This window comes from Cydia pomonella, chromosome 3 (assembly GCF_033807575.1).
Source record: "Cydia pomonella isolate Wapato2018A chromosome 3, ilCydPomo1, whole genome shotgun sequence".
Taxonomy (NCBI): domain Eukaryota; kingdom Metazoa; phylum Arthropoda; class Insecta; order Lepidoptera; family Tortricidae; genus Cydia; species Cydia pomonella.
Genome location: NC_084705.1, coordinates 24,928,845 through 24,954,858, shown reverse-complemented (window position 1 = coordinate 24,954,858; position 26,014 = coordinate 24,928,845). Strand labels below are relative to the sequence as shown.

Below are 26,014 nucleotides of genomic sequence, written 5' to 3'. Positions count from 1 at the left end.
GGTATTCATAAAATATTTTGTACTCCACTCTAAGCTAAGCTAAGTAGTGCTTGACCCCTATATTCGTGATAGCTATGAGTTATCGGATGTCAGCCTTATACTGGTGCACCTGGAGAGCAATAAGCGGTGTTGTGACCAACAGCCCTGGAGGTATTGACTAAGGCGACTCGAATCTTGATGTGTAAACGTACGTTGCGTGTGTTGCAAACTAGTGCTACATAAACACACCTTATTAATACAGCTAGGTCAATCTGTCATTGTTGTAATATAAATTTACTAGCTGTTTCCCACGCTTTCGTTATTATTCTACATGAACTTGAGAGTGCAGCAAAAAAAAGCAGTTGAAAACACGTGACATTTGTGTCACGTCTTCCAAAGTTTCAACTCCCTTAAATAATTTGTTCTCGGTCATACAAACGGTCGAATCTTCTATCAATCCCCTTGTAGGACAAAAATTCTGAAACTCATTCAAACACATTTTCATTCTCGATTCAAAGTTTCAACACCTTTAGAAGATGAATTTTCAAAAGCACTGAAATTACTTATTTTGTTTCACAACGGTGTGACTTTTTCCGAAGTGTCACGTCGTTCAAAATATTTGTTCCCGATACAAGAATAAATAAAATATAAATATTTCAACCCCGTTTTAACCCTATAATAACAAGCTACTATACTCAGGCAAAAGTAAATTTATAAAAGGAAAATATCGGGATTTGATGCGTTATGTCAGTTCTCATTGTCTCTACCTATAATAAACTGTATTGTACTTAACCTATATACAGACGCCTATACAGAGAGACATGCTATTATTTCAGCAACTTGAAATATTTCACCAGTTCCTATGGGGTCCATATTGGGTTGTATAAAAATTTACGCATAACAACGTGTCATAATCGTCGTTGCGCATACAAATGAAAAGTCATATTATATTCTGTCATACATTTTTAGCCATAATATTTGATGACATACATAGCAGTTGTCATATATTTTTTGTGCATGCCTAATGAACCTAACCTAAAATTATATGCGAATTAAATTAATGACTATAAAAATTATGACATAACTCAATTATGACAAAAACCCAGTTATGCTCAGGATTAATTATGACAAAAGATTTTTATGACTTACAATTTTAAGCATAAAGCGTTATGACAATTAAAAATATGACAAAAGTTATTATGCGATCAGAGGGAGTCCCGTTCTTATGCGTTTCAAATAACTTTAGGAACAGGCCTTTGACATTGATATTGACGGCAAAATGGTAACTTTCTCATGCAGACACATTGTATTCGTAGTTTGCGCTACGAGCACTTTCTTTCTCAATATGTCAAACGAAAGTGGCGCCGCGTTTTGGGTCTATACAGTCAAGGTGGGATCACCTGGGTACTAAACCAACAGCTTTAATTCAATATCTAATTTAATGGTGCAGTGTTATCAGACACCTATCTTGGTGATAACCAGATATTTGACGGCACCTAACCAAAATAGTGTTGTTTTCCTGCCGGTGTACTCGCCGGCCTTACGAGGTTGCCAGAGTTCAAAGGGAGTGCGGAGGGTTAGGGTCGGCAACGAGCATGTCACACATCTAGAGTTGCAGGTGTCCATAGGTTACGGAGACTGCTTACTATCAGGCCGGCCTATGCTTGTTTGCCACCGACGTAGTAAAAAAAAAACCTACCCAGTTACTATCCTGAATAACGAAAAAAAATGAGTAGGTACATGAATATTTCCGAAGAAGCTTCTTCAAATATTAGTGTTATACCATTGATTGAATCCATTGGCCTTTGACAGAATTGGATTGTAGCACTGCAATGTAACTTAATAATACAACAAGCAATGCGCATTACAGTCTACGCTCCACACATCTGACATAAAACTCGTAATAGTAATAATAGTTTTAGCTAATATCACAATAGTCTAAAATATAATGTTCTATCACTTTCAAGACAGGAATTAGTGAAAGAATTCATTAAAACACAATAATAAACTGAAATAGATGTTATATACACTAAAGAAAAAGTGACTAAGTCCACTGGTGGCCGAGGCGGGAATCTAACCCGTGGCTTCAGCTTACTACAGCGCTTACGCGGTTACTCGTAACGTACTGACCACTAGACCACCCGGCCTCGGCGGTACCCGTCCCAAATCCCCCTTAGCGTTGTCTAAGGCGCCTAGCCTTTCAAAGATAGCAAACTTAATTTTAATTTGGGACGGGTACTGCCGTGGCCGGGTGGTCTAGTCTAGAGGTCAGCCGAAGACGCCGGTTCGATTCCCACCTCGGCCACTGGTGGAGTTGGTCACGTTTTCTTTAGTGTATGATATCTGTTTCAATTTGTAATTCATATATAGTAGTTAGTGTGACTATTTAAAAAACATAAATCACAAACAATATTTCATAAATAATTTGATTTGTTCCCTAATTGCACATTGGTAGAGTTGACCCAGTCGCAAAACCTGTCCTCAGTTTGTCCCTAATGTTTTTACCCTCCCATCTCCTATATATGTCGATTAGTAGTTATTAGGATTCGCGATCAAACTAGTATGAAATTAAAAGGTCTATCCAAATCCGAAAGAACTAAGGTACCATTTTCAGCCATATTAAAAACCCTGTAGAGGCGCGTGCACTTTAAGAACATATATTCCTACGGGTTTTACTGAGCGCAGTCGAGGATTACTGAAATTCCTGTAAAATGTCAAACAGATATATGTACCTAACCCTACGAATGTCCATAAAAATCACGGATAAATCCCAAAATAAACTCGAACCACCCACATTTGAAATTACTAATTGTTACTCGATAGTCACCGAATTCGTAATGATTCCTTTTTTGACTGCTATAATCGTAAATCATTAAAAGTAAATAAGAACTCACCATTATCAAAAGGATTTGCCAAAACCATCATAATGATTATTACGCGTTTTCTCAAAGTTAGACTTTAAATGAATGCAACACGGTTTCATTTTATTATGATGTTCAAAGCGAGATATTAACTTTTAAAATCGATATGTAACTGGCCAGTGGAAGCTCGAAATTTGATTCATAAATAACCGATCTGGAACAGATGTATCGAATCGTTTGAATTCGAGATTTCGCAATTCCAATTTCGAAAAATTCCGCGATAAAAATAATGTATGCGTACTGTCTGTATAATTTTATTCTGAATATTGGAAGTTAAAAAAATAAGGAATACCCGAAATCATGATTATTATTTTTTAAGCTGGTACAGTATCCCCTCCTGCGGCCCAGTTTCAAACGAGCCTTTCTCGGCTGTCCCGATGTCATATTATTAGAACTAAATAATAAAGTCCTTAATGCTTGGACTAGAAAATTTTCAATAGATATATAGGTCCTAACACACACATAAACATAAACACGTAATACTAGCAGATATCAACAAAATACTTAAGTTTTTAACAACATCAAAGCTACAACAATTCAACGTATGCTGGTATAGAATATCATTGTAGGTTCTAAATTGACGTTTAAAAAACAAAAATCGTCAATAAGAATAGTCTTATTTTGACTGCGTCGACATATTTAACCTCTTTATGCGTAGTTATTGATACGATCGTACGTTGGCGACCCTTTTAACGGCAGAAAATGGCGATCTCTGGTTATTTTTACGGTCTTTTTTATTACAGGAAGGGACCGTCCTTCGCTAAACTTTTACGTATTTGCTTGCTTAAAGATTTTTACATTATAATATTCACTCAGCATGTTTTATTAAATCATTACTGCGTTGTACTTAGATTAAAATTTGTAAAACATATTTTAAGTGGATTAAAATGCTATTTGAGTGCCGCAATGTCATTAATATAATTCCATAAAAAATCTGAGTTTAAGTTATGTAGGTAATTAAGCGCTTTGACGCCATATTTCAGTCTAGCCTTTACCCGTTCAAATAGTAAATCCTTGCCCTTAGTATGGGGTTGAATAGGTAGAAGTCAATATTAATCCGTCCGGTATCGGGGCGGTTTAATTAAAGAGGGGCACGGGTTGTTCCAATTCACCTGGGTCCCGGGATTTCAGTGTTTACATCGATATCTGTAACAATAGTAAAACCGAAAACAAATTTTATAATTCTGCAAGGTAAACTTATAAAGGTTTATACAAGGTGCGCGAGGAACGCCAAAGAATTTTAATATTTTAACCACCTATTTCTGAGACAAAAAAGAGAAAATGGCGTTTTGCACGAAGTAAAAGTATTTTTTTTGAAATCGGTAGTAACTCTGAAACTAGGCGTAGTAATCCACCGTTACTTTTAGGAAGCTGTAGTTGGCATGTTTATTATTACATCAACTATGGCGCTCCTATGAGATTATCTATACCTATGTATGTAATATTACTGCCAAGTTAGTGCGTACTCAGCGTGGTCGAAGAGGAAACGAATTTTAAACTGACGATAAAAATGAAGACTTGCATAAGTATACAAGATGCCCACGAGAAACCCGAGAGATTTTAACCACGCATTTCTGAGGCCAATAGAAGGAAAAAAATTTTATATATGTTTAGGTCAATTTCACAAAAAAAAATGTTTATTTTTTCGATATTTTGTATGTATTTGTACATGAAATGTAAACGCTATTTGTAAAACTGTAATTCAAAAAGAATTTGAACTTTTTTTGTAAAACCTATTTTTTTTAATAAGGATATTTGGACTAGGTCCCATATTGGCAACATCGCCATCTAAAAGGCGTTTTGCATCTAGTCACAATAAAAATATGTTTCTTTTGTAAGTGGCTTTATTTAACTCTGAAATTAGGCGAATTCCAAAAAAGTTTAAAGGACATTTTTCTAGTCTTTAAATATGCTCAGGAATATACTATTAAAATCACTCGCAATCATAGACCTATATAAAGTAAAGACCGGCCTTACAAGCACTACGAATGGGGCCCATACATGGGTGTCAAAATCGCATTTAGTTACACCGCTACGCTCAGTCGTGTGGCGAATTGCGCAGTGAAAAGATGTCACGCAGCATAACACAAAAATGCCTAAATGCGTTGTAAAAGGTTGTAAAAACCATTATAAAAAGTGTAAGAAGAAAGATGGGATCTCATGTCATCGGTAAGTTATTTCCAATTACGTTTATTTATTGCTTAAAGCAAATTTTGAACGATAATTTTATTTCCGGTTTTTTTTTTTTTTTCAATCCGGAGGTCGTGGGTTCAAATCCTGGCTCGTACCAATGAGTTTTTCGGAACTTATGTACGAAATATCATTTGATATTTACCACTAGCTTTTCGGTGAAGGAAAACATCGCGAGGAAACCTGCATACATCTGCGAAGAAATTCAAAGGTGTATGTGAAGTCCCCAATCCGCATTGGGCTAGCGTGGGGACTATAGCCCGAGCCCTCTCGCGCATGAGAGGAGGCCTGTGCCCAGCAGTGGGACGTATATAGGCTGAATTATTATTATTATTATTATTAATTTTATTTCATTCTCACGCGCAACCGATGTTCGCTCGTACGTCATGACGCTAATGCATTAACCTTGTAAGGACTTCATTTCTCTTTGGAAGTTATTATGAAGTAGAAATGCATTATGCGTTATTAATAACTAGCTACTGCAATAATTACTCATACAATAAAACTAAATATTACACAGTTTTAACACTAACTTAAGCTCAAATACAACTAAAACCGAGCAATTTGAAGTGTAATTTCCGCCAAATACTTGAATAATAAATGAATTTCGCGTCGGCTGTATAAATCGATTATTTTACTTTGTGAGTGAATGAAGAGCTCTTAGGTACAGTCAAGGTATTAAATATCGATACGGACAAAGTGACAAAAATATGTACACACTACCTTAATACATAGGCAATAAGGTCGTGTATACATATTTTTGGCACTTTGTCTGTATCGATATTTAATACCTTGACTGTACTTGCTCGGTGCTACTATTGGTTTCCGTTCTGATTGCAGCTCAAAAATTAAACGATCTACCAAAAACAAATTCGTTGTATAATACGCTTACCTATAGCTTTTAACTGCATCCACAAAATGACCCATAGAATGTTTTCTTGTATTTAGTACCGCCATGTATTTATAACCCTTTTCTCTTGGGAACAGGAAAAACAAATCAGACATTTATGACCCACTTAAGTACGAAAATAATTACGAAAATTCTTCACTACGCTCATTTCTTAGTAGATAGGCACTATTACGTAATGTTTATATTATGTTTTACTAGAAATATGTTTTGTCGAAATATAATAATATCCAATGCTATGCTGTGAAGTAAGTTGTGCTGCCATTTTAGTTTTTTTTTTCGTAACTATTATTCTACCATAATGGAAACAACGAAAACGGCTCCTGCAATGGTATAGTATTCTTGTATCCCACCTTCGAATGACTCCGTTGTTTACTTGGGTTCCTATTATCATCGAAATAACTTACCCCCGGCATGCCCCGGCACATTTAGCCCCGATCTCCCGTAGTCTACTAGCTTACTACTACTACTAGCTTTGGTTTTAGGATTATGTGCAGTCAACATATTAAATATCGATACAAAGTGACAAAAATATGATGTACACACTACCTTAATATATAGGCAAAAAGGTAGTGTATACATATTTTTGGCACTTTGTCCGTATCGATATTTAATACGGAGTCACGTGACGTGCGTCAGAGCTGTCAAACGTACTTTTGCTCGCTCCGTGTTTTTTACCCAAAAACATAGTCATTAGTCGTTTTTGAATTCCAATTGGTAGTAAACACTAATCCTAGCATCAGTGGCTACTAGAAAAATAACAATTGTGCGGTGTACGAATGTTAATTCAGCTAGAAATCACAGTTTAAACATCAGTGTAAAGTGAATTAACAGTAACTTTAAACATCGATCGGTGCGGGTCAGCTGACCGGTGACATCCAATCAGCTGTTAGTATCTGCGCGGGTGCATTGTCGGTGCGTCGTTGATATTTAGTGCAATTTGAAACTTATTCCGTTGGCGTACAGTACAATTTACAATGGCAAGCTGTGGAGGATGCTTTAGAAAGATTACCGACGGGAGATTTTTGAAATGCTTCAACTGCCTAAAACTGTACGACCTCCCTTGTGCGAATTTTTCAGATGACTCTTATAACGGTTTGGAACCTGACCAGAAACTTTTGTGGAGGTGTGTCGAGTGCAAAAGTATCGAGCCTAGGACGGACAATACAAACACTCCAGTACGTTGTGCAAATATAAACATGTGCCGGGGTGGACGGACGCAGAACGCCTTGAGCCCCGCGGAGCCTGAGGGTGACAGCTCCATCATGGAGGTGTCCTACACGGACGGCTACCCACATAACACTACTCCGCACAACAATGGACTGGACTCGACCCGTGTCAACGACACGCAGCTGCTGATCACCGAGCTCCGGCTCTTCCGCGAAGAGATACGCGCGATGAGCCAGGAAATTCACGGTCTTCGCACATCCCTGGAGAGACTGACAGTCAGGATCGACGGCTGCGATGGGCGGATCAACGGCTGCGAGGGGCGCATCAACATGCTCTCTGCCCGTGTTGATTCGTTAGAGAGCAGGCCTCAGTCGAACGACACTGCCTCCGACAACTCTCTCGTCGAAACCGTATCGCAGCTTAGGATGGAGCTCAGTGACCGCGACCAAGAGTTGTTACTAAATGATATAGAAATATCTAGTGTGCCGGAAAGTAGGGGCGAAAACGCTATGCATTTGGTGACAGCCTTGGGCAAGAAGTTGGGGGTTGAACTCACCGAGAGCGACATCGTTGACGTCACGCGTGTGGGGCGCGCGCCTCAGCTGGAGGATGGTCTCCACGGGCCGGCAGCGCGGCCGCGGCCGCTTGTGGTGCGCCTTGTGCGTCGTGCCGTCAGGGATCGCCTGCTCCAGGCTGCGCGGGTGCGCCGCGATGCCACCACGGAAGGAACTGGTATCCCTGGACGAACCTGCACCTTCTACGTCAACGAGCGGCTGACTCCCCACAACCGACGTCTCCTATACAAGGCTCGGGAGTTGAAGCAGCAGCACTCCTGGAGGTACGTCTGGACCCGGGACGGAAAAATATTCGCACGGCGGCAGGCGGACTCAGGTTCGCCCCGACACCGCATTCGCACTGAACTAGACTTAGATCGTGTTTTTGGCTCAAGATAGGTTTGTCCACCATATTAGCTTGTTACTGCTTTTGTCAACTACTAACGTATGTCTGTCACGACTACTGTTGCCGCTAAACACTTATTACACCACTGAAAAACGTATACTACACGAAAACAATTCATACACACATTACTCTAGTTATTTTAATCTGAACACACAATTTTCACTTTGTATATTAAATATTTTTGGACTTTTTACTATATTTACAAGATATTTTACTTATTATATACTAACACACGCCGAAAAACTTTGCACAATTAACCTCAAACTCAATTCGCTCACGATCACCGCGCCTGCGTTTGGTTGCAATGCAAAACCGGTTCTGTTTAGCTGCCCGCTTATTCTTATCTTTAAATGTTATGTAAAATGACTCGAAATCAGCTACGAATCGGTTTGTACAACGCGGGCTCGTTGAGTACAAATCACGATAACTTCATAGCAACCTGCACTCGATTGGATATGGATGTGTTAGCAATCAATGAAACTTGGCTGAGAGGGGGGGATGAGGGTCGGGCCCCTGTGCTCCCAGGGTGTAGGCTGCGCCACACTCCGCGACCACGGGGCCTACGCTCACGAGGTGGGGGGGTCGGGTTCTACTTAAAACGTAATGTCACAGCTCATAGCCTACCACACCCCGTAGACCCCAAACACAAAACGATAGAACAAATATGGATACATATGACAGTACAAGGGAGAAAACTTGTAATTGGCACGGCGTATCGCCCACCTTGGCAGGACGTTGACCTTTTTTTGGACGCCATATCTGACACCATTAGCTCATTAACTAGATATGATCACTTAATTCTGTTGGGTGACTTTAATATTAATTTAATTACTGCAAATGACATTAAAACCACAAAGTTTAACCATTTCTTATCTAGTTTTAATTTAGCACAAATTGTAACAGGGCCAACACACTTTACAAACACAAGCCAGACACTTATTGACGTAATTTGCACCGATTTATTTGCCAAAAAAATTAGTATCGAGCATGTAGGTTCTCTCTTTGGGCACTGTATTGTTACTTGCGAGTTCGCGATTAAGCGGAACAAACCTAAGCCCTACACTATATTGCACAGGCCTATTAATAATATTAATCCCATACATTTTGACAATGATTTGCGTAGTGTGTGGTGGGATCTGATGTCTGCGTTGCCGAACATTAATGATAAGGTAGAAGCATTGAGCAGGCACATAGTTAATATATTTGACTTGCATGCACCCATAAAAACATCTATAATAAAGGGTCCCTCATATCCTTGGATCACAGACACAGTGAAACTGATGATGCGTATGCGTGATCAGGCTGCCGCAGATTATCATAAGACAGGGTCTGAGAGTAAAAAACTTTATTATAAGGACCTTAAGTCAACAGTAAATAAGGCCATATACAATGAAAAATTGGCTTTCTTTAACCATAATATAAATAATAAAATTAAGGAGCCGAAATCACTTTGGAAAAGTCTAAAATCTAACATTCTGCCTAAAAACAATATAGAATTGCCATCTACTTTCAGCGACCCCGATATAATTAATAAACATTTTTTGAATTTACCAATTGCATCACAAGTCACAATCTCACAGTTAACTTACTTTGAGTTCAACAGTTATAATGAGTCTAGATTTCATATTGAACCAGTTAGCTCCGACAAGTTGCTAAAAATTATATCTAAGCTCAAATCGAATGCAGAAGGGCATGACCTAATTAATTTAAAAATGCTACTTATGACATTTCCTTATACTATAGACATACTGACTGATGTGATAAACACCTCAATTATAACATCCACTTTTCCTGACTCCTGGAAGGTAGCCATCGTGCGCCCACTGCCAAAAATCACTAATCCCTCTGAATTAAAGGACCTGAGGCCCATCAGCATTTTACCATGTATGTCTAAGATACTAGAAAAGATTGTTTGCGCACAATTAAATGACTACATTGAGAGTAACGATATCTTACCAGACGTACAATCTGGTTTTAGGAAGGGGCGCAGTACTGTGACGGCCTTGCTGGATGTCACAGACAACATACTTTGCTCACAGGATAGGGGAATGTGCACACTACTTGTACTGCTTGATTTTTCTAGGGCATTTGACTGCATTAATATAGACCTGCTACTGTCTAAGCTAAGTTACTATGGCTTTGATAACAGCGCACTGCGTTGGTTTCATAGTTATCTCAGTGACAGACAACAGTATGTTAAACTAAGCTCAAGTGATGGATCAGCTAAAGTCTCAGGAAAAATGGCGCTTTCCAGAGGTGTACCACAGGGATCGATACTTGGCCCAATCCTGTTTATTTTATATACAGCGGACATCAGAACTTGCATCGCACACTGCAAGTATCATATTTATGCCGATGATATACAGATATACATTTCCTGTAAGCCTTCTGAAATTGACAGTGCTACAGAAAAACTTAATATGGACCTTGCAAACATAGCTTCTTGGGCTCTAGACAATAGTCTAATGCTCAACCCATCTAAGACTAAATATATGATCTTCGGCACTAAAAATCAGTTGAGCAAAATTGGACCTGCCAGAGATGTGATGTTATCGGGTGAACCCATTGAAAAAGTGTATAAGGCTAGAAATTTAGGTTTAATTATGGATAGTGAACTTAGATTTGACAATCATGTTGCTGAAACTGTGAGAAACTGTTTCTACAGGCTCAAGCTACTGTACAACATTCGACCGTTCATTAATGAAACCTTGCGCACTCAGTTGATCGAAACACTTGTTCTGTCTAAATTGAACTATATGGATTTAGTCTATGGTCCACGTCTTCTGGCAAAAACAAGGCGACTTATTCAGCGGGTACAAAATGCTTGTGCTCGTTATTGCTTTAACATTTCTCCAAGAGCCCATGTGACTCCATTTCTAAATAAGCACAGTATTCTCAAAATGCTACACCGTCGCAAGCTTCATCTGGCATTTCTCTTATTTGGCATAGTAAAACACAAATCCCCATCATATCTCTTCGAGAAGTTATCATGGATGTCCACCCGTAGGTCACTTGGGGCGCGTAATTGCAGTGTGCAGTTGGTGACACCTCAACATGTTTCAGCAGCATTTCGTGGGAGCTTTAGGTACATGGCAACCAAATGCTGGAACAACATTCCTCCACCGCTCAGAAACCTACAAAGTATAGTGACTTTTAAAACTAAGCTTAAGCTATCTACTTTACAACACCAGCGGCAACAGGAGACTTTAAGACAGGACACTAGTTTTTTTTAATATTGTTTTTATTCCAATAATTGTATGTCTTCTGTACTTGTGAGCAACTCCAATCGATAATATTATAATATATTTACCTGTTTTTCTGTCCTATCCTCACGTTCAGTCAATGTGTCTGTATAATGTTATAATGTATAATGTTATAATGTTGTTAGTTGTCATTTGTTTTATCGCTGCTTTGCAACTCTTGCGTCACCGTTGTGCGTGATATTTATGTTATTTATGTTATTTTATCTTCTTAATGTACACAACTTTTAACCGAAGAGCCAAGCTTTACTTTACTTTATTTTGATTATTTTTTATTATCATTCATGGGTAAACACTCTCACTTTGGCGAAGTTAACACATTGTTATGGTAGTTATAAAACCTTAATCACCTAGGTGGTATCCTTAGTTTTAATATTGTAAGATTTAATTGAATTTCTGTTTAATTTCTTGCCATGTAAACACGTTTATTTTCGTTCATGTTTTGCACTGATGCTAGTAAGTAATAGACTAAAAAAGTAAGTAATAAATGGTCTTGTTATCGTTGTTATCTGTATCTATCAGCACGCGTACGACATGGCCTCTTTTCTCATCATGACGTCTCGCCGTCAGACTAGATGGCGTTGATCGCCGCCCTTTCGCCGCCGCAAAGCCGCGTTCAGTTTTATGTTTTATGTTTATGCCGTGTCGTACAGCTGCGTTCGTGACCCACAAATGGTCTCGCCGGAAGATCAGCGCTGACTTTTGGGTTAGCATTAATGCTGAGGCGGGACCATTTCGTGGTAAACTATTTATTTATTCTATGTTTCTTCCTTTTGTCATGTTGTTATACTTTTGTATGTCATAGTTTATCACGAATAAATGCTATGATGATGATGATGATGATGATGATGATGATGATAATACCTTCACTGTACAGTCCGCACCTATCACAAATTGCATCTTTGTGGCCAAGACGGGCAACAACAAAGTTATAAATTCTGTCCATGCTACGTTTGCATCCACTTCAGATTGGCAACTGGAGCGACATGGTACTGGGAACATTCACTTTACGGAAAAATATTTTGTCAGTAGCCTTACCTCGACTGTTCAAAATTTGTTCCAAACAAAATGCCAAGAAATAAGTGGACTTTAACTTAACACCGAAAAAAGGAGTCAACCTTCTTCTTCGAACCATATGCTTCGAAAAAGTATAGTAGAAGATGTGGAAGACAAATACAACACTACAGCGGAGGAAATGTGGTCACGTTTGGAAGATTTCTGTGTAAGAGAAGCCAAAATAACACTAGGAGTATCAAAAGGAAGTCTAAGTACCAATAAAGATCCCACATGGTGCAATGAAGAAGTGAAGGACACTCTAAGGAGTAAAAAAGAGCTCTTCAAATAATGGCAAAGTACAGGACAAGACACCGATCGTATCCTATACAAAAATGCTAAGAAGATGGCCAAACGCATAGTAGCACAAAATAGGGCAGACTCGAGAAATCGCTTCTACGCCAGGCTTGAGAAAGCAACTAACAATAAAGAAGTATTTAAAATTGCGAAACATTTTCACGGTGCAAGTCTAGCTATCAAAATTAACAAATATCTCAAAGACGAAAACGGCATTTTACTGACTGAAAACGATAAGATTAATCACCAGTGGGGTCAATATTATCAACGCCTTCTCAACGAGGAATTTCTGAGTACGCCCTTAAGTTAGCACTTAAGCTTAAGCTTGGATAGCTCCCAGCAACTGCTGGACCCCTTGATAGAATAAGTGTACAGGAGGTTTTGAATGTCCTTGAAAAAGTGAAAAACCACAAAGTAGTAGGGCCAGATAACATACCGGCGGACGTGTGGAAAGATCATAAACCTGTGGCAGGAGAGTGGCTTGCAAAACTTTTCAATTTAATCCTTGTTTCGAAGAAGATCCCAGATTCATAGCGCCACAGCTTCCTGGTCCCCTTTTATAAAAACAAAGAAGACCTCAGTGACTGCAGTAACTACAGAGGCATCAAATTTACTTCTCACACCCTTAAAATTTGTGAACGCGTTCTCAACAACCGTCTAGGCGCTGGCATATCTGCTAACCAATTTGGATTTGCGCCAGGGAAAGCTACAACAGATGCGATCCAGATCATCAGAGTCCTCATGGAAAAACACCGGCATAACACTTACACTGTGTGCGAAAAAGCTCATGGCAGATACTCGAACACTATATACCCCTAGTACATGACATGTATGATCGCATCAGCACACAAGTTAGAACCTTAGCCGGACTCAGCGCACCATTCGAAGTAAAAGTAGGAGTACACTAGGGATCGGCACTTAGCCCATTCCTGTTTAACCTGTCTATGGATTACCTCACAAAAGATATCCAGTCTTCTCTCTCGTGGACAATGCTCTACGCAGACGACATTGTGCTCATTGATAAGTGCGCCAACAAACTAAATGCCAACCTCCAGCTATGGAGACGAGCGCTTGAGGACAATGGTCTGCGCATCAGTCGATCCAAGACAGAATACCTAAAATGCAGCTTCAGTGAACAGCCACTTTCAAGCACAGACATCGTCATTGAAGGACAACCGGTGCCTAAATTAAATCAGTTTAAGTACCTCGGGTTCATGCTAACAGCCGATGCCAACATAGACGCAGATGTCACCCACAAAAACAATGCAGGATGGTTGAGATGGAGGACCCTAACCGGGGTGCTTTGTGACGACCAGATGCCAATACGGCTAAAAGGGCGCATCTACAAAACCGCAGTACGCCCTTCATTAATGTATGGCTCCGAGTGCTGGGCGACCAACAAAAAATATGAACAAAAGATGCACACCAATGAGATGAAAATCGAGACTGGACAGAGTTCGAAATAAATATGTACGAGGCTCTTTCAAGGTCGCTCTCATTGCAAAAAAGATGGCTGAAAGTTGTATGAGATAGTTCGGGCATGTAATGAGACGCGACAAAAAGTATGCGGTCAAAAAGGCCTTGGCCATTCCAGAGAAAAAGAACGGCAAAGGGAGGCCGCTTACCACGTGGTGGACAACCGTTACCAGTAACATGGAGCGGGCGCAGATCAACACCCAGGCAACCTGGGACAGAAAAACCTGGCGCCTTCGAACGAGAAGGGCCGACCTCAGATAACGGGACAAGGCAAAGAAGAAGAGCCGTACCACGACTGCCTTAGCAGTGTCAAACTGACATATTCGCTAACGTCTGCGTAACTTACTTTCTACATCTCGCTCGCACTAATATGCGAATACGAGCGAGATACATAGAAAGTAATATAAGTTACGCACAGCATATGCTGGCGAACATTTCAGCGTCAAACTGGTGGTAGCAGTAGGTAGTAGGTACACGTCATAACTCAACCAAATTTTAAAAGAGAGGAGCGGTGATGGTGGCTCAGCTGAAATTAAATAAGTACAGACAGATAAAGTGAAATACATAGCTCCGGCGTTGTATTCAGTACCTACGTAATAGACCGTAATTTGTTCTCGTAAAATATGGGATTAAGTTTACGAGTAGGTATTTACCTCCTTCAATTTAGAGTCGGCTGTAATGTCTGTAATTTTAGCAACCTTGCTTCTCAGGCAGTTTCAATGTTCCCCATAAATTCAGGCAGTCGCAAATGTAGCAACTAAAATCTGTCACCTACTGCTTTTATGACTTCTAAACGTAAAATCTGACTTTCTTGGCCGCTTTCTTATGCAGAAAGGTACAATTAAAGCATAAGGAAGGAATTTTAGGCATTTTTTAATTAATGGCGCCATTTAGTTTTAACAATTGTAAACCCTAAGGACTTAAAATATTTTATTTATGCTTTAAATCTACTTATGTGACTATAACTCCGACCAGGCAAGTCCAGATTTACGTTTTAATATAAATAGCTGTAAGGTGGCAGTTTTCACAGGCAAATAACTAAAATGTAAAAATAATATTTAACAACGACCGGTCTGGAACGGTAGTGAAGTGACCCTGCCTATGAAGACGATGGTTCCGGTTTCGAATCCCGGTGTATGTAATTATATACGTATGTATATCGTCGCCTAGTACCCATAGTACAAGCTTTGTTTAGTTTGTGGTTAGGTTGATCTGTGTAAGATTGTCCCCACATTTATTTATGAAACAAAATTTTTTTTGACGATTCCTGCCCTGCGGCTATGGAGGTAGTTAGACTTCTTTATTTACTAGACTGCTTTAACTTTATGAAAGTGGGTTTAACTTGTAAAGAAGATAAATGTGTTTTGTAAGGAAGTGAAATGAGTCCCCTTCAATATTTCCAAATGTATCTCAAATCCGACAAACGATGGTTGATGTTTTTGTTTGAAGAAAAGTCACTTTTGACACGGACATTTCCGATCCATATCGTATCTAGACCTATTATTTGATGTAACTAAGTTCGAATCGGGCCGATTGAGTTGGTGCCAGCCCGCTCAGATTTAGTCCTCTAGGTACCCGCATTTTAAAAACCTGCTTTTCCAAGTTTAATGTTTTTCCCCGTTATCTAAAAGGGCCGGCAATACATAACCGTACATCACGCGGTTCCGCTGACGATTAAGGCCGTGCTCGTAGACGTCACGGCGTAATTCCGTCCATCCGTCCGTGCGTGAGTCCGAAGTATACAGACTTTATCAGCGAGAAAACAATCGATTATATAAGCAAGATCAACAATTGTGCTCGTCGGAGACTAATTTTATCAATTCTTCCAAACGTGAGTCTATGGTAACCAACCTATATAACCTACCTATCTGAATAGATTATTATAATGTGAAAACTGTCATGTTCATATACGGCCCACCGTGGGGTGCGTAGTAGCGTCTTTTGAGCGTCGTTGTCTAGTTCGCGCTATGGAAAATGGCGGCGTTGCGCCAACGTTGCGTCAAGCAGTAGCTGTAGAGTTGATTAGACGACGACGTTCGGGAGACGCCAGAGGTGGCTTCTATTTGCCGACAATATAGCCAACCGAGGTTTTATCTATAAGATAGATATAAAAATAAATATATCCCCACTTTGCAGAAGAGTGCAAAATAAGTACCAAAAAATAATGCAATACCTAAAGCTGACGCATACAGGCGGGTGCGGGTTATATTGTAAGTTACGCCCCTAACTTCATATTCTGTGTGCTATCTTCAGCACACATAAATCGGGTGCACGGAAACCAACGATATATCTCCGTTCTCGCATATTCATGAGCACTCGCATCAGTTGGACATGCTGTCCTGCATAGCACTCAAATACAGTCTATTTTATATCAGTTCATGATTTAGCTATTTGATCGCTTAACGAAACTCTTGCACCGTCGATGCATAATTTAGGTAAGTATAGGTAGTAATATAACATTGAAAACTTGCGTTTTGAACACATTTGATTTTGTTTTTAAAAGGTACTGGTACGAGTAATACAACCACTAATAAGAAGTTTGACAAAAGTTTCAAAGATTTTTATTAATTCATAGTAAAATTTTGATGAATTATATTTTACAGTACATATGGTGCTACTTTTCTGCACTACAGTGTGTAAATTAGCACAATATGTAACTATGTCGAAAAGCGTCATATGTACTGTAAAACGTTGTACGATACATGTGCAAATAGGTAATTCGCATAGAATTTCCTATTTTTCGCACTTGTATCGTAAATAACTATTACATTACATATGGTGCTACTTTTCCGCACTAGGCCAATAATTAGCACTTTGCTTAACTATGTCGAAAACTTAAAGGGCAATATGTTCCAACTGTAAAACGAAAGTAACTTTACGCCATAAAAGGACAAGACATGAAATATAATTATGCCCGCAACTGTACGTTTTAAAAGATCCACAGACCTTCCAACTAATATCTACATACGATTTTCGAATTGGTTGACTGGTAAAGATTGCGTTAAGGCGTAATAGAGTTTAAATAATTAAATGAGTGTCGGCTAAGTAGATCCAATTAATTGAATTGATCGATTTATTATTATTTATTAAAATCCGCAATTTATTATAGGTGACGTCTGTGGGGGGTTTTACTATTATAAAGTTTAAATACGAGTACTTGGTTATATTTTTCTTTGTTAGGTAGTAAAGGTAGGTACTAAAGAAAAATTTAAAAAAGAATATTGCAGCACTAAGAAACAAACACGTAAGATGTCGGCCTTAGAAAGTAAGCCTTACCCTCTTCTGCGAACACTCGGGTGTAAATGAACTGCGTCCTGAGGTTTTCTCAATGGGTTACATTGTGGAGTTCTTCGAGTAAAAAGTTTACTGGGGTTTCAAAAGATTGGCAACGCGAATGAGGCAACTCTGAAGTTGTCAGCATCCAAAAATATTAAATAAAAAAATATAGTTTAAAAAAGTCTTAAGTCTTATGCGGGTACGTAGAGTCTTGCTACTGACATTTTACACAAATTTTTGGCGGGAAATTCAGAAAATCTTGGGCTGGTCACACTTTGTGTAGTAGAAATTATAGTTATGATACTAGAAAATAGTTTTTTTTTTTCTGTGTACCACTATGTAAAGTAAAAGACATATATAGACATGTTTCTCCAAGATATTTTTCTATTTTTTATTACCTTAAAATAATCAAATTACTACTGACCAGTCACTCCACAGAATTTCTTCTAAATATTGGTTTTAGTGACTTGTTACGTTCCAATGTTTTGATTTTATATATATTTTCCAGAACTTCTAGTTCATCCTGTTTCTTTACACACTTATCCTGTTCATGAGATTCAGGATAAATTAACGTACTTAATCAAAGTTATAGGCAAATGTTAGAACTAGTATCAAAATAGTAATAGCGCACCAACCTACTAAATTGTTTACTACTTGTAAACATAGAAGTTTTTCGTTATACAACGCTTCACGTCAACTTCGCACATTGTCATAATTATTTACGAGATTAAACAATAGTATGCGGACGTCACTCAGTATACTCATTATAAATATTATTTAAAATAAACCCCTTATAAAACGCGAACAATTTGACTTTTAAATTGACAACAGACTTTTACCTTTTTTTTAAATCATAGACAATTGGTGATGCAACAAAGAAATATCTGTCAACAATATTTGGCTAGCCAGACTCTATAACGTTATATAACATAGACAAAATTATGGTATTGATAGTGATATATGATGTTGTCTCTTTTCCCTGTCATATAATGTTATACAACGTTATATAACTGACATGATTCGGTCAAATTATATTTTTTCAAAAACAAAATATACCCAAATTTAAACTAATACTCATGCAGAAGGGGGAGTTGCGTTAGGAGGAGGAGATGGGACGCTAGTGTGGGTAAACCACCATACCCAAAGGTATCATACTACATTCGTTTCAACCTGGATATAATTTGTTTGTTTTCCCCATACATTAGAACATAACTTGACCGAATCAACAGTGTAGGTTCAACAAATGCCGAAAATCTCATGTAGCTGATGTTATTTGGTGTAAAATTGTAGTATTATTTGTTAAATAGGTTACAAGTATTTTAATATCCTTTACAATCTTATCCAATATCTAGGCTTTTTTCAATTGACCGAAGCGTTAGCGAAAGTCTACGTTTTAACTCTGGAAATTTGCTTTCGTATGTCCGGATGTTCTCCTCTACAGGTCGCACTTTTCAACTGAATCTCGTGAAATTTTATAAACAGGTTCAGTGGCTAGAATTTTTCTTTCGTTTCGTGTTTTGGAAAACATTCAAAATGTTAGAAATTGGCATAAAAGACTTGTGAGTACGCTGGGAAAATGGCTTAACGAAGTAAGTATTTTTTGTTTTTACGTTTTAAACTTATCGATATTCTACAACTCACAGAGCCACTAGTAAATATGTTCGTGACATTTAGCATGTTTTGCGACTAAGCTCAGCGCAGCGACGCTTTAAATCTTGGGTGGACACGTATTCATGCGTCCTTTATCCGAATAAGGCTGGCCGGACACTACATGATAAATGGCATTCCCTTTGAGTTAGATATATGCGGTACCCATGGAATTGTTTGTAAAAAATGTTTACGATAAAAATTAGAGGCATCTTTTACTCGCAGCAAGCAAAGGTCCGTTTTTTCATATTAGCTATATGAAAAACGGACCTTGCTGATAAAAAGCGTTTATTTTTAATAATTTCAAAACATCATATGCTGAGTACAAGTTACAACTAATACCTACACACATACTTATTTTATTTAGGTATCTGTGAAAAACTTATATACGATGAATAGAAATAATAGTAAAATATCTTTTCCAGCCCAATATTAGCGCTTAATTTATGTTTCCTTTGCTAATAAAAAAGATATTGCTTGTCTTAGAATACCGTGATAGTTACTCAAAACAAAATTATTTTAAGGTGGTTCGATTTCTATACAAAAAACGATTGCGTTTTATGAAGTCATTACACACTATTACTACAAATATGTGCGCTTCTATCTACTTTCGACTATTAGTTTGCGCTAAATTGATAGGAAAACTATGTTTCATACAGAAATCACGCAAAAAGCGTTATATTTTTCTATCAAGGTAACACCAAAATAACGTTTTTTGCGTGGTTTCTGTATGAAACATAGTTTTCCTATCAATTTAGCGCAAACTAATAGTCGAAAGTAGATAGAAGCGCACATATTTATAGTAATAGTGTGTAATGACTTCATAAAACGCAATCGTTTTTTGTATGGAAATCGAACCACCTTAAGATAATAACCGGCCAAGAGCATGTCGGGCCACGCTCAGTGTAGGGTTTCGTAGTTACTCTTCCGTCACAATAAGCTAAACTGGAGCTTATAAGTATAGTAAATTGTTAACCAAGGGATGAAACGGTACCTTTCACCCGAGTTAAACAAATAGGCAAATTTGCATAATCAGTACCTAATTAAAGTAAGTCTTTTTACTATGAAGGGAAAACTTTTTGCGATAACTCAAAAACAGCTAAACTGATCATATCTGCTATAGTTTTCATTTAATGTCTTTGTTAAGCTCTACTTCTACGATTTTTTTCATATTTTTTGGACCTATGGTTCAAAAGTTAGAGGGGGGGGGACACATTTCTTTTTTCTTTCGGAGCGATTATCTCCGAATATATTCACTTTATCAAAAAATGTTTCTTGAAAACCCCTATTAGTTTTGAAAGACCTTTCCAACGATACCCCACATTCTAGGGTTGAAGCGAAAAAAAAATTTCACCCCCACTTTACGTGTAGGGGAGGTACCCTAAAAAAAATTAAATTTTTAGATTTTATTAAACGACTTTGTCGGCGTTATTGATTTATATATCTATGCCAAATTTCAGCTTTCTAGCACTAACGACCACGGAGCAAAGCCTCGGACAGACAGACAGACAGACAGACAGACAGACGGACATGGCGAAACTATAAGGGTTCCGTTTTATGCCATTTGGCTACGGAACCCTAAAAATGGATGACCTTTTCTCCATAAAAACGTCGTAGTCAACAGATATTTTCACACAATTTATTGCATATTACCTATGTTCTTTCGTTTCATTGTTTTCGATATGCAAAAAGAAAATTCCAAAAAAAAAATGATGCTCCTAACCCTGTTAATAATTTAAAAAATCAAACAAAGGGGCATAGCTGCATACCATTTTATATCTAATTGTGTAAAAATATTTTATACAACGTTAGTATCCATACATAGAGGAAAATGGGGACTATATTTACATGGCAAAGCGACCTCGCGCGTTCTTCTCCTTTCCTGGTGCAGTCTGAAACCGAACGTCACGTTAACGGATTATATCGCGTACAATGAATTTAAAATACATCCCGATATTTAGAACACTATACGTTCGAAATGTAGGGATATATTTTAAATTCATTAAAGGTACCGATATAAGTAATCTTATAAAATATTTTTATTTTATTTATACCTTCTTAAGTTTCAAATCTCGTTTAATAAAGAATCAATTAATTAACTTGCTTAAAAAAAGCAACTCAATAAACTTTACTCTTGCTAAATAGAACAGCTACTTTTTTATTAGACAATATGTGACATTATCAATGAAAAGGGACCTTATTGTCGATGGCGCTTACGCCGCACTGCGTAGCGCGGCTTTGTTAATACTATGGGAGCATCGTTGATGATGGCGTAAGCGCTACCGACAATAAGGTGCCTTTTCATAGATAATGTCACATATATAGATCGTGTCATTCACGAAGATGCGTGCCTTGACTCGTAATATCATGTTATTAAAGGTTAGAATTGACAAATCTGCGCGTCATCGTGGACACGAACTATTGTATACGATAACTGGCAATAAATTACAGACAAAAATTTCGTCACCTATCGCCGTTATTGTATACAGTACTTACTTTTCTTTAATTTTATTTCTTTAAAATGCCTATTAAAAAACCAAATCATTTAACTATGTCCAACGTAGCACGTGCATTCAGTCGTTATTAGGTCTCAATAGATTTAAGCGCGAAATTTATGGGTCCTTATACTCCTTATTAACATGCCGACCTTATAATTTAGCAGTTAACACGTAAGTACCGGGTGATAAGGGGAAACGATCCTCTTGCCTCAGTTGGAGGGCGTTTTGTGAAATTTTAATGAATGCAAAGCCCTTTGATATGTACCTGGTTGAAATTTAGGAAACTCTTAAGTAATTAATTATGCATGAAATTAGCGAAAAAATGTTAAACTTTTTTACTTACCTATCAAATTTTAAAACAGATTGCTTTTAGGATTTTTGAGAATTAGATTTGATCGCTCGGCCAAATTCGGGAGGCTGAATATTTACACACTATCTTTAATACTATCCACAAACTAAATTGACAATCGCTATCTCTTTCACTCTTACTGCAACTACTCAACTCTTATGCAAGTGTGAATGAGAAGTTTTACGACCCCGTTTCAGTGTGGTTTACGGATAGTACGTATCGTGTTTATAAAGGTCAGCGGAGAAGGTCGACTGGATGCGGGCACATCGCTTTATATCCGTATTCGTGTAACTCATTATATGCTTAGATGTTAAAGGTACATACAACGTTTTTATGCCGGTATATTATGATATAGACATGCTAGTGGCTTAGTCAGCTGTAGACCTGTCGCTAATCTTCATAAGCTTAAACATTTTAAAAATAAAAAAATACGTATTTCGTTTAGTCATTATAACAGCGAACTTACAACGGTATTAAGTGCCATACTGGCACTGAAGTCCTTTATTTATGGCAATTTCCATCATTTTCAACATTCCAAAAAAACGAAACTACAGATAAATTCTATCTATTTACCGGACCTGCGCACAAAATTTCACGACAATCGGTTTAGAAATGCAGTCTGCAGAGAAAAAAATCCGGACATTAATAAATAAATAAATATTAAAGGACATCCATACCCAAATTGACTAAGTCCCACAGTAAGCTCAAGAAGACTTGTGTTGTGAATACTCAGACAACGATATATATGCCCTTACCGGGATTCGAACCCCGGACCATCGGCTTCTAGCCAGGGTCCGGGGTTCCACTGGGCCAGACCGGTCGTCAAAAGCATACGAAATACAATACAAATCCTCTTTATTGCACAACCTCAGAATAAAAGTACATGGAAACACATATAATCCATGAAGATAGAGGTAAACAACAAGCGGCCTTATCGCTACAGAGCGATCTCTTCCAGACAACCTTTAGGTAGTGAAATACATAGGACATACGAAAGTATTTTTGTCCACAAACTGAAACGAAGGCCCACTAACGTTCGGTCAATGAGCATCAGAATTGTGATCATCGGCATACCCATCGCCTGTTTTTCAGGCTGTTGTTAAAACGCCTTTATATTTAAGTGCCTATTTCAAATTAAAAACCGAAAGCCTTAGAAAGCTCCCATCTTAAACCATTCAATATATCTCGCACGCTCGCACAAGGCATATAAAAACATTCGCAGCACTAAACCACTAAACACGCGCTTCGTGCGGGTGAATTTATAAGGTAACCGCGACCCTACTAAATCTCCGCGGAGATGGGGGGCGTATGTGCACTGGAAGTGGCTAGCATTTCCAGGGACAACCACATTTGCCTTTTAAAAGACTCCAAAGAGTTCTAAATTCATGACTACTAGACAGCGTTGTTTCGTGATCGTTTAGTATTTATCTGTCTTCGTATGGCCAGACCTTGACAAATCTTTGTATTAATATAATTAGGCCGATAAATAGTTGCGAACATAGTAAACATCCTACACAGCTTCCGGTTTTTATTCAGTACAAGAGCCTAATTAACGTTATTAAAAGCATTACCTACACTTAGCTAATTACAACTACACCAAGGAAATATCATCTTCAAGCAAGAGATGCACTTTGTCGGTTGTACGTTTTTATTATGATTTAGATTTTAATAATACCTTCTGTTCTATTGACAGAGACAAATTAGTACCCATTGCTTTAGGAGTCCAATTTTTGAGCTCTCGGGGATGGTATGGCTCACTTCAATACTATTCCCACTACTAGGCATTTACATTCTACTAACAGAATTCAATACGAGGTATCTCCTGCCAGAGCTCAACGAGGGGGATGGGGTTAGGGTCGGCAACGCGCATGTAACTCCTGGAGTTGCAGGTGTACATAGGCTACGGAGACTGCTTACCATCAGGCAGGCCGTATGCTTGTTTGCCACCGACGTAGTATAAAAAAAATATCTAAATTAGCATTTCATCTTTTTCATAAATATAATATATAAAATCGAGCGTTCGAAATTCCAAAATCGGCCTCGAACACTTGTCGGTTCTGAATTTAAAAGGTCAGTCAGTGCTTAATACAAAAAAATCCTTCTAGCTTTCGCATCTCTATACAGCGATTGCGATAAATCTCCCGCACGATGCGAGAATATTCCGCCGAGCTGCGCGGAGCGATAACGATTATGTCACGCTCAGAGCGTTTTTGGCAATCTTGCAACAATTAAGACTGCTCCAACATTTTAATTGTGCTTCATCTTAGTGCTTTAGTAGGCAACTTCACCATGTCGTGTTAAAGTTAAACCTCGGTTCGCTCGAAGCTTTTGTACCTACCCGTAAGCAGTTTTGTAAAATTCTAACAGTTATAAAATATTCACTCTACGATGATGATGATCTAGCCATGACGTCAATTGAAGAGATGGGAGTATTTTGAAACCTGGAATGAGAATATAATAACAAAGTGCTTGTCAAATAACATAATTCCCCCCCCCCCCCCCAGTAACCTCCACCGACAATCATATTAACAGAATCTATTCAAATGCGATTTTCTTTAGCGATTTGCTTGTTTTGTTTTGTTGTGTTTAAAGTTTCATCTACGGTTATTTATATTAGCAACTCTATTTTGTCTGTGAATAAGGTAATAGCACTAGTGGCAATACTACTAAAATGGATGTAATTCGTTTATCGGTACGACGATAACCGATAACGCATTTAAAAGACCTTTGACGTTGCATTGCAGAATGCAGTTAGTGGAGTTAAAAGTGTTTCAATGAAATTTAAAGCAGATTGCTAATTGGTAGTAACAAGACCAAATCACAGACCTCCCACTAGATAGGAGGATGCTATCAAAAAGATTGCGGGCCCACTCTGGAGGAGAGAAGCAGAAAATCGGGCTGCTTAGAGGAGATTTGGAGAAGCGTATGCCCAACAGTAGTACTTGCTGAGGAAGAATAGGAAGATTATTGGTTGTAAAAGCAAAACAAGCCTTAAGGATGACTCACGCTAGAATGGACCGGGTCCGGGCCGAGGCAACCAATACTTAATTTTCTAAGACAGATGACCGGTGATCATATGATGCTTTCTATAGAAAACAAAGTGTCGGATGCCTCTAACGTGAGTCATCTTTAAGGTAGGTAGCGGTTGAATACAGACTGCATTATTATTACTGCTGTATTATTGTGGCGAGACGTTGCTGCCGAAGACATTGCTGTCGCAAATGTCAAAATCAATGTTGATGCCCGAATTTTAGACATTTGCAACAGTAAAGCAGTCGGTAGCAATGTCGCATCGTATTACTGCATCAGTAACGATAGTGCACCATGAATTCGAACGGTACCTTTCAATAAAGGTACCGTAATTGACCTAGCTCCACAGTAAACTGTGGAGCTAGGTCAATTTATGTTAAATTATCCCATAATATTTTGGTGGCTTCAACTGTTACTCTAGTATACACTTTCACGGTACCCTAAGAGAAAGCTGAGTGTGCGCGAACAAGATAGTTTTTTAGAGGGTATAAAATTTTCTGATGCGGGTTTATTCACCATAAAGTGGAAGTGTTGGGGATGGTTTCAACAGCTATGTAAGCATTCTCCTACTTTGCATGTTTGGGGTCTAGTTTACAACATTTTGTTTCAAATTACGGTTTGAGAACACTTTTAAGGTATAAATAAATAAGCTTAACTACTGTTTTCATTCTCGTTTTTGTATTTTATGGATACAATTTATTAATCGATGGCATGATAGCAAAATCAGATCTGCTAAACGCTGCTTTTGCCGCAAATTTTTCCGAAATTAAATCGCATTAGTAGTAATGGGGCTGCAGTTGTACCACAATAACTTTAGCGGTGTATATTCGGGCATCAAACAAGCTCTCGGACCGGTACCCAAGAAGACTGCACCTATCAAAGAAGCGGACGGCTCTGTAATTACCGATATCTCCCGTCAACTAGAACGTTGGGTAGAACATTATACAGGTCTCTATTCCTGTCCAGTCAATATCCAGCTAGAGGCTGCTCAGAGCATGCCC

The 26,014-nt window shown here is 38.3% G+C and overlaps 2 protein-coding genes and 1 long non-coding RNA gene across 3 annotated transcripts; 2 read left to right on the top strand and 1 right to left on the bottom strand.

The window, feature by feature from the left end:
* The first annotated feature begins 7,196 nt into the window (after positions 1 to 7,196).
* On the top strand, positions 7,197 to 8,120 carry LOC133516672 (uncharacterized). Its single transcript, XM_061849692.1, has one exon. The coding sequence runs from the start codon at positions 7,197 to 7,199 to the stop codon at positions 8,118 to 8,120; it is 924 nt and encodes a 307-aa protein (XP_061705676.1).
* Positions 8,121 to 10,705: 2,585 nt separating this feature from the next.
* On the bottom strand, positions 10,706 to 12,232 carry LOC133516382 (uncharacterized). The gene is made up of 2 exons (XR_009799212.1): positions 11,438 to 12,232; positions 10,706 to 11,261 (listed from the first exon to the last, which is right to left on the bottom strand). It is a non-coding gene; the product is annotated as an uncharacterized LOC133516382 (long non-coding RNA).
* A 1,494-nt stretch (positions 12,233 to 13,726) lies between these two features.
* Positions 13,727 to 14,203, top strand: LOC133516671 (uncharacterized). Its single transcript, XM_061849691.1, has one exon. It carries the CDS (start codon positions 13,727 to 13,729, stop codon positions 14,201 to 14,203), a length of 477 nt encoding a protein of 158 aa, XP_061705675.1.
* Positions 14,204 to 26,014: the final 11,811 nt, after the last annotated feature.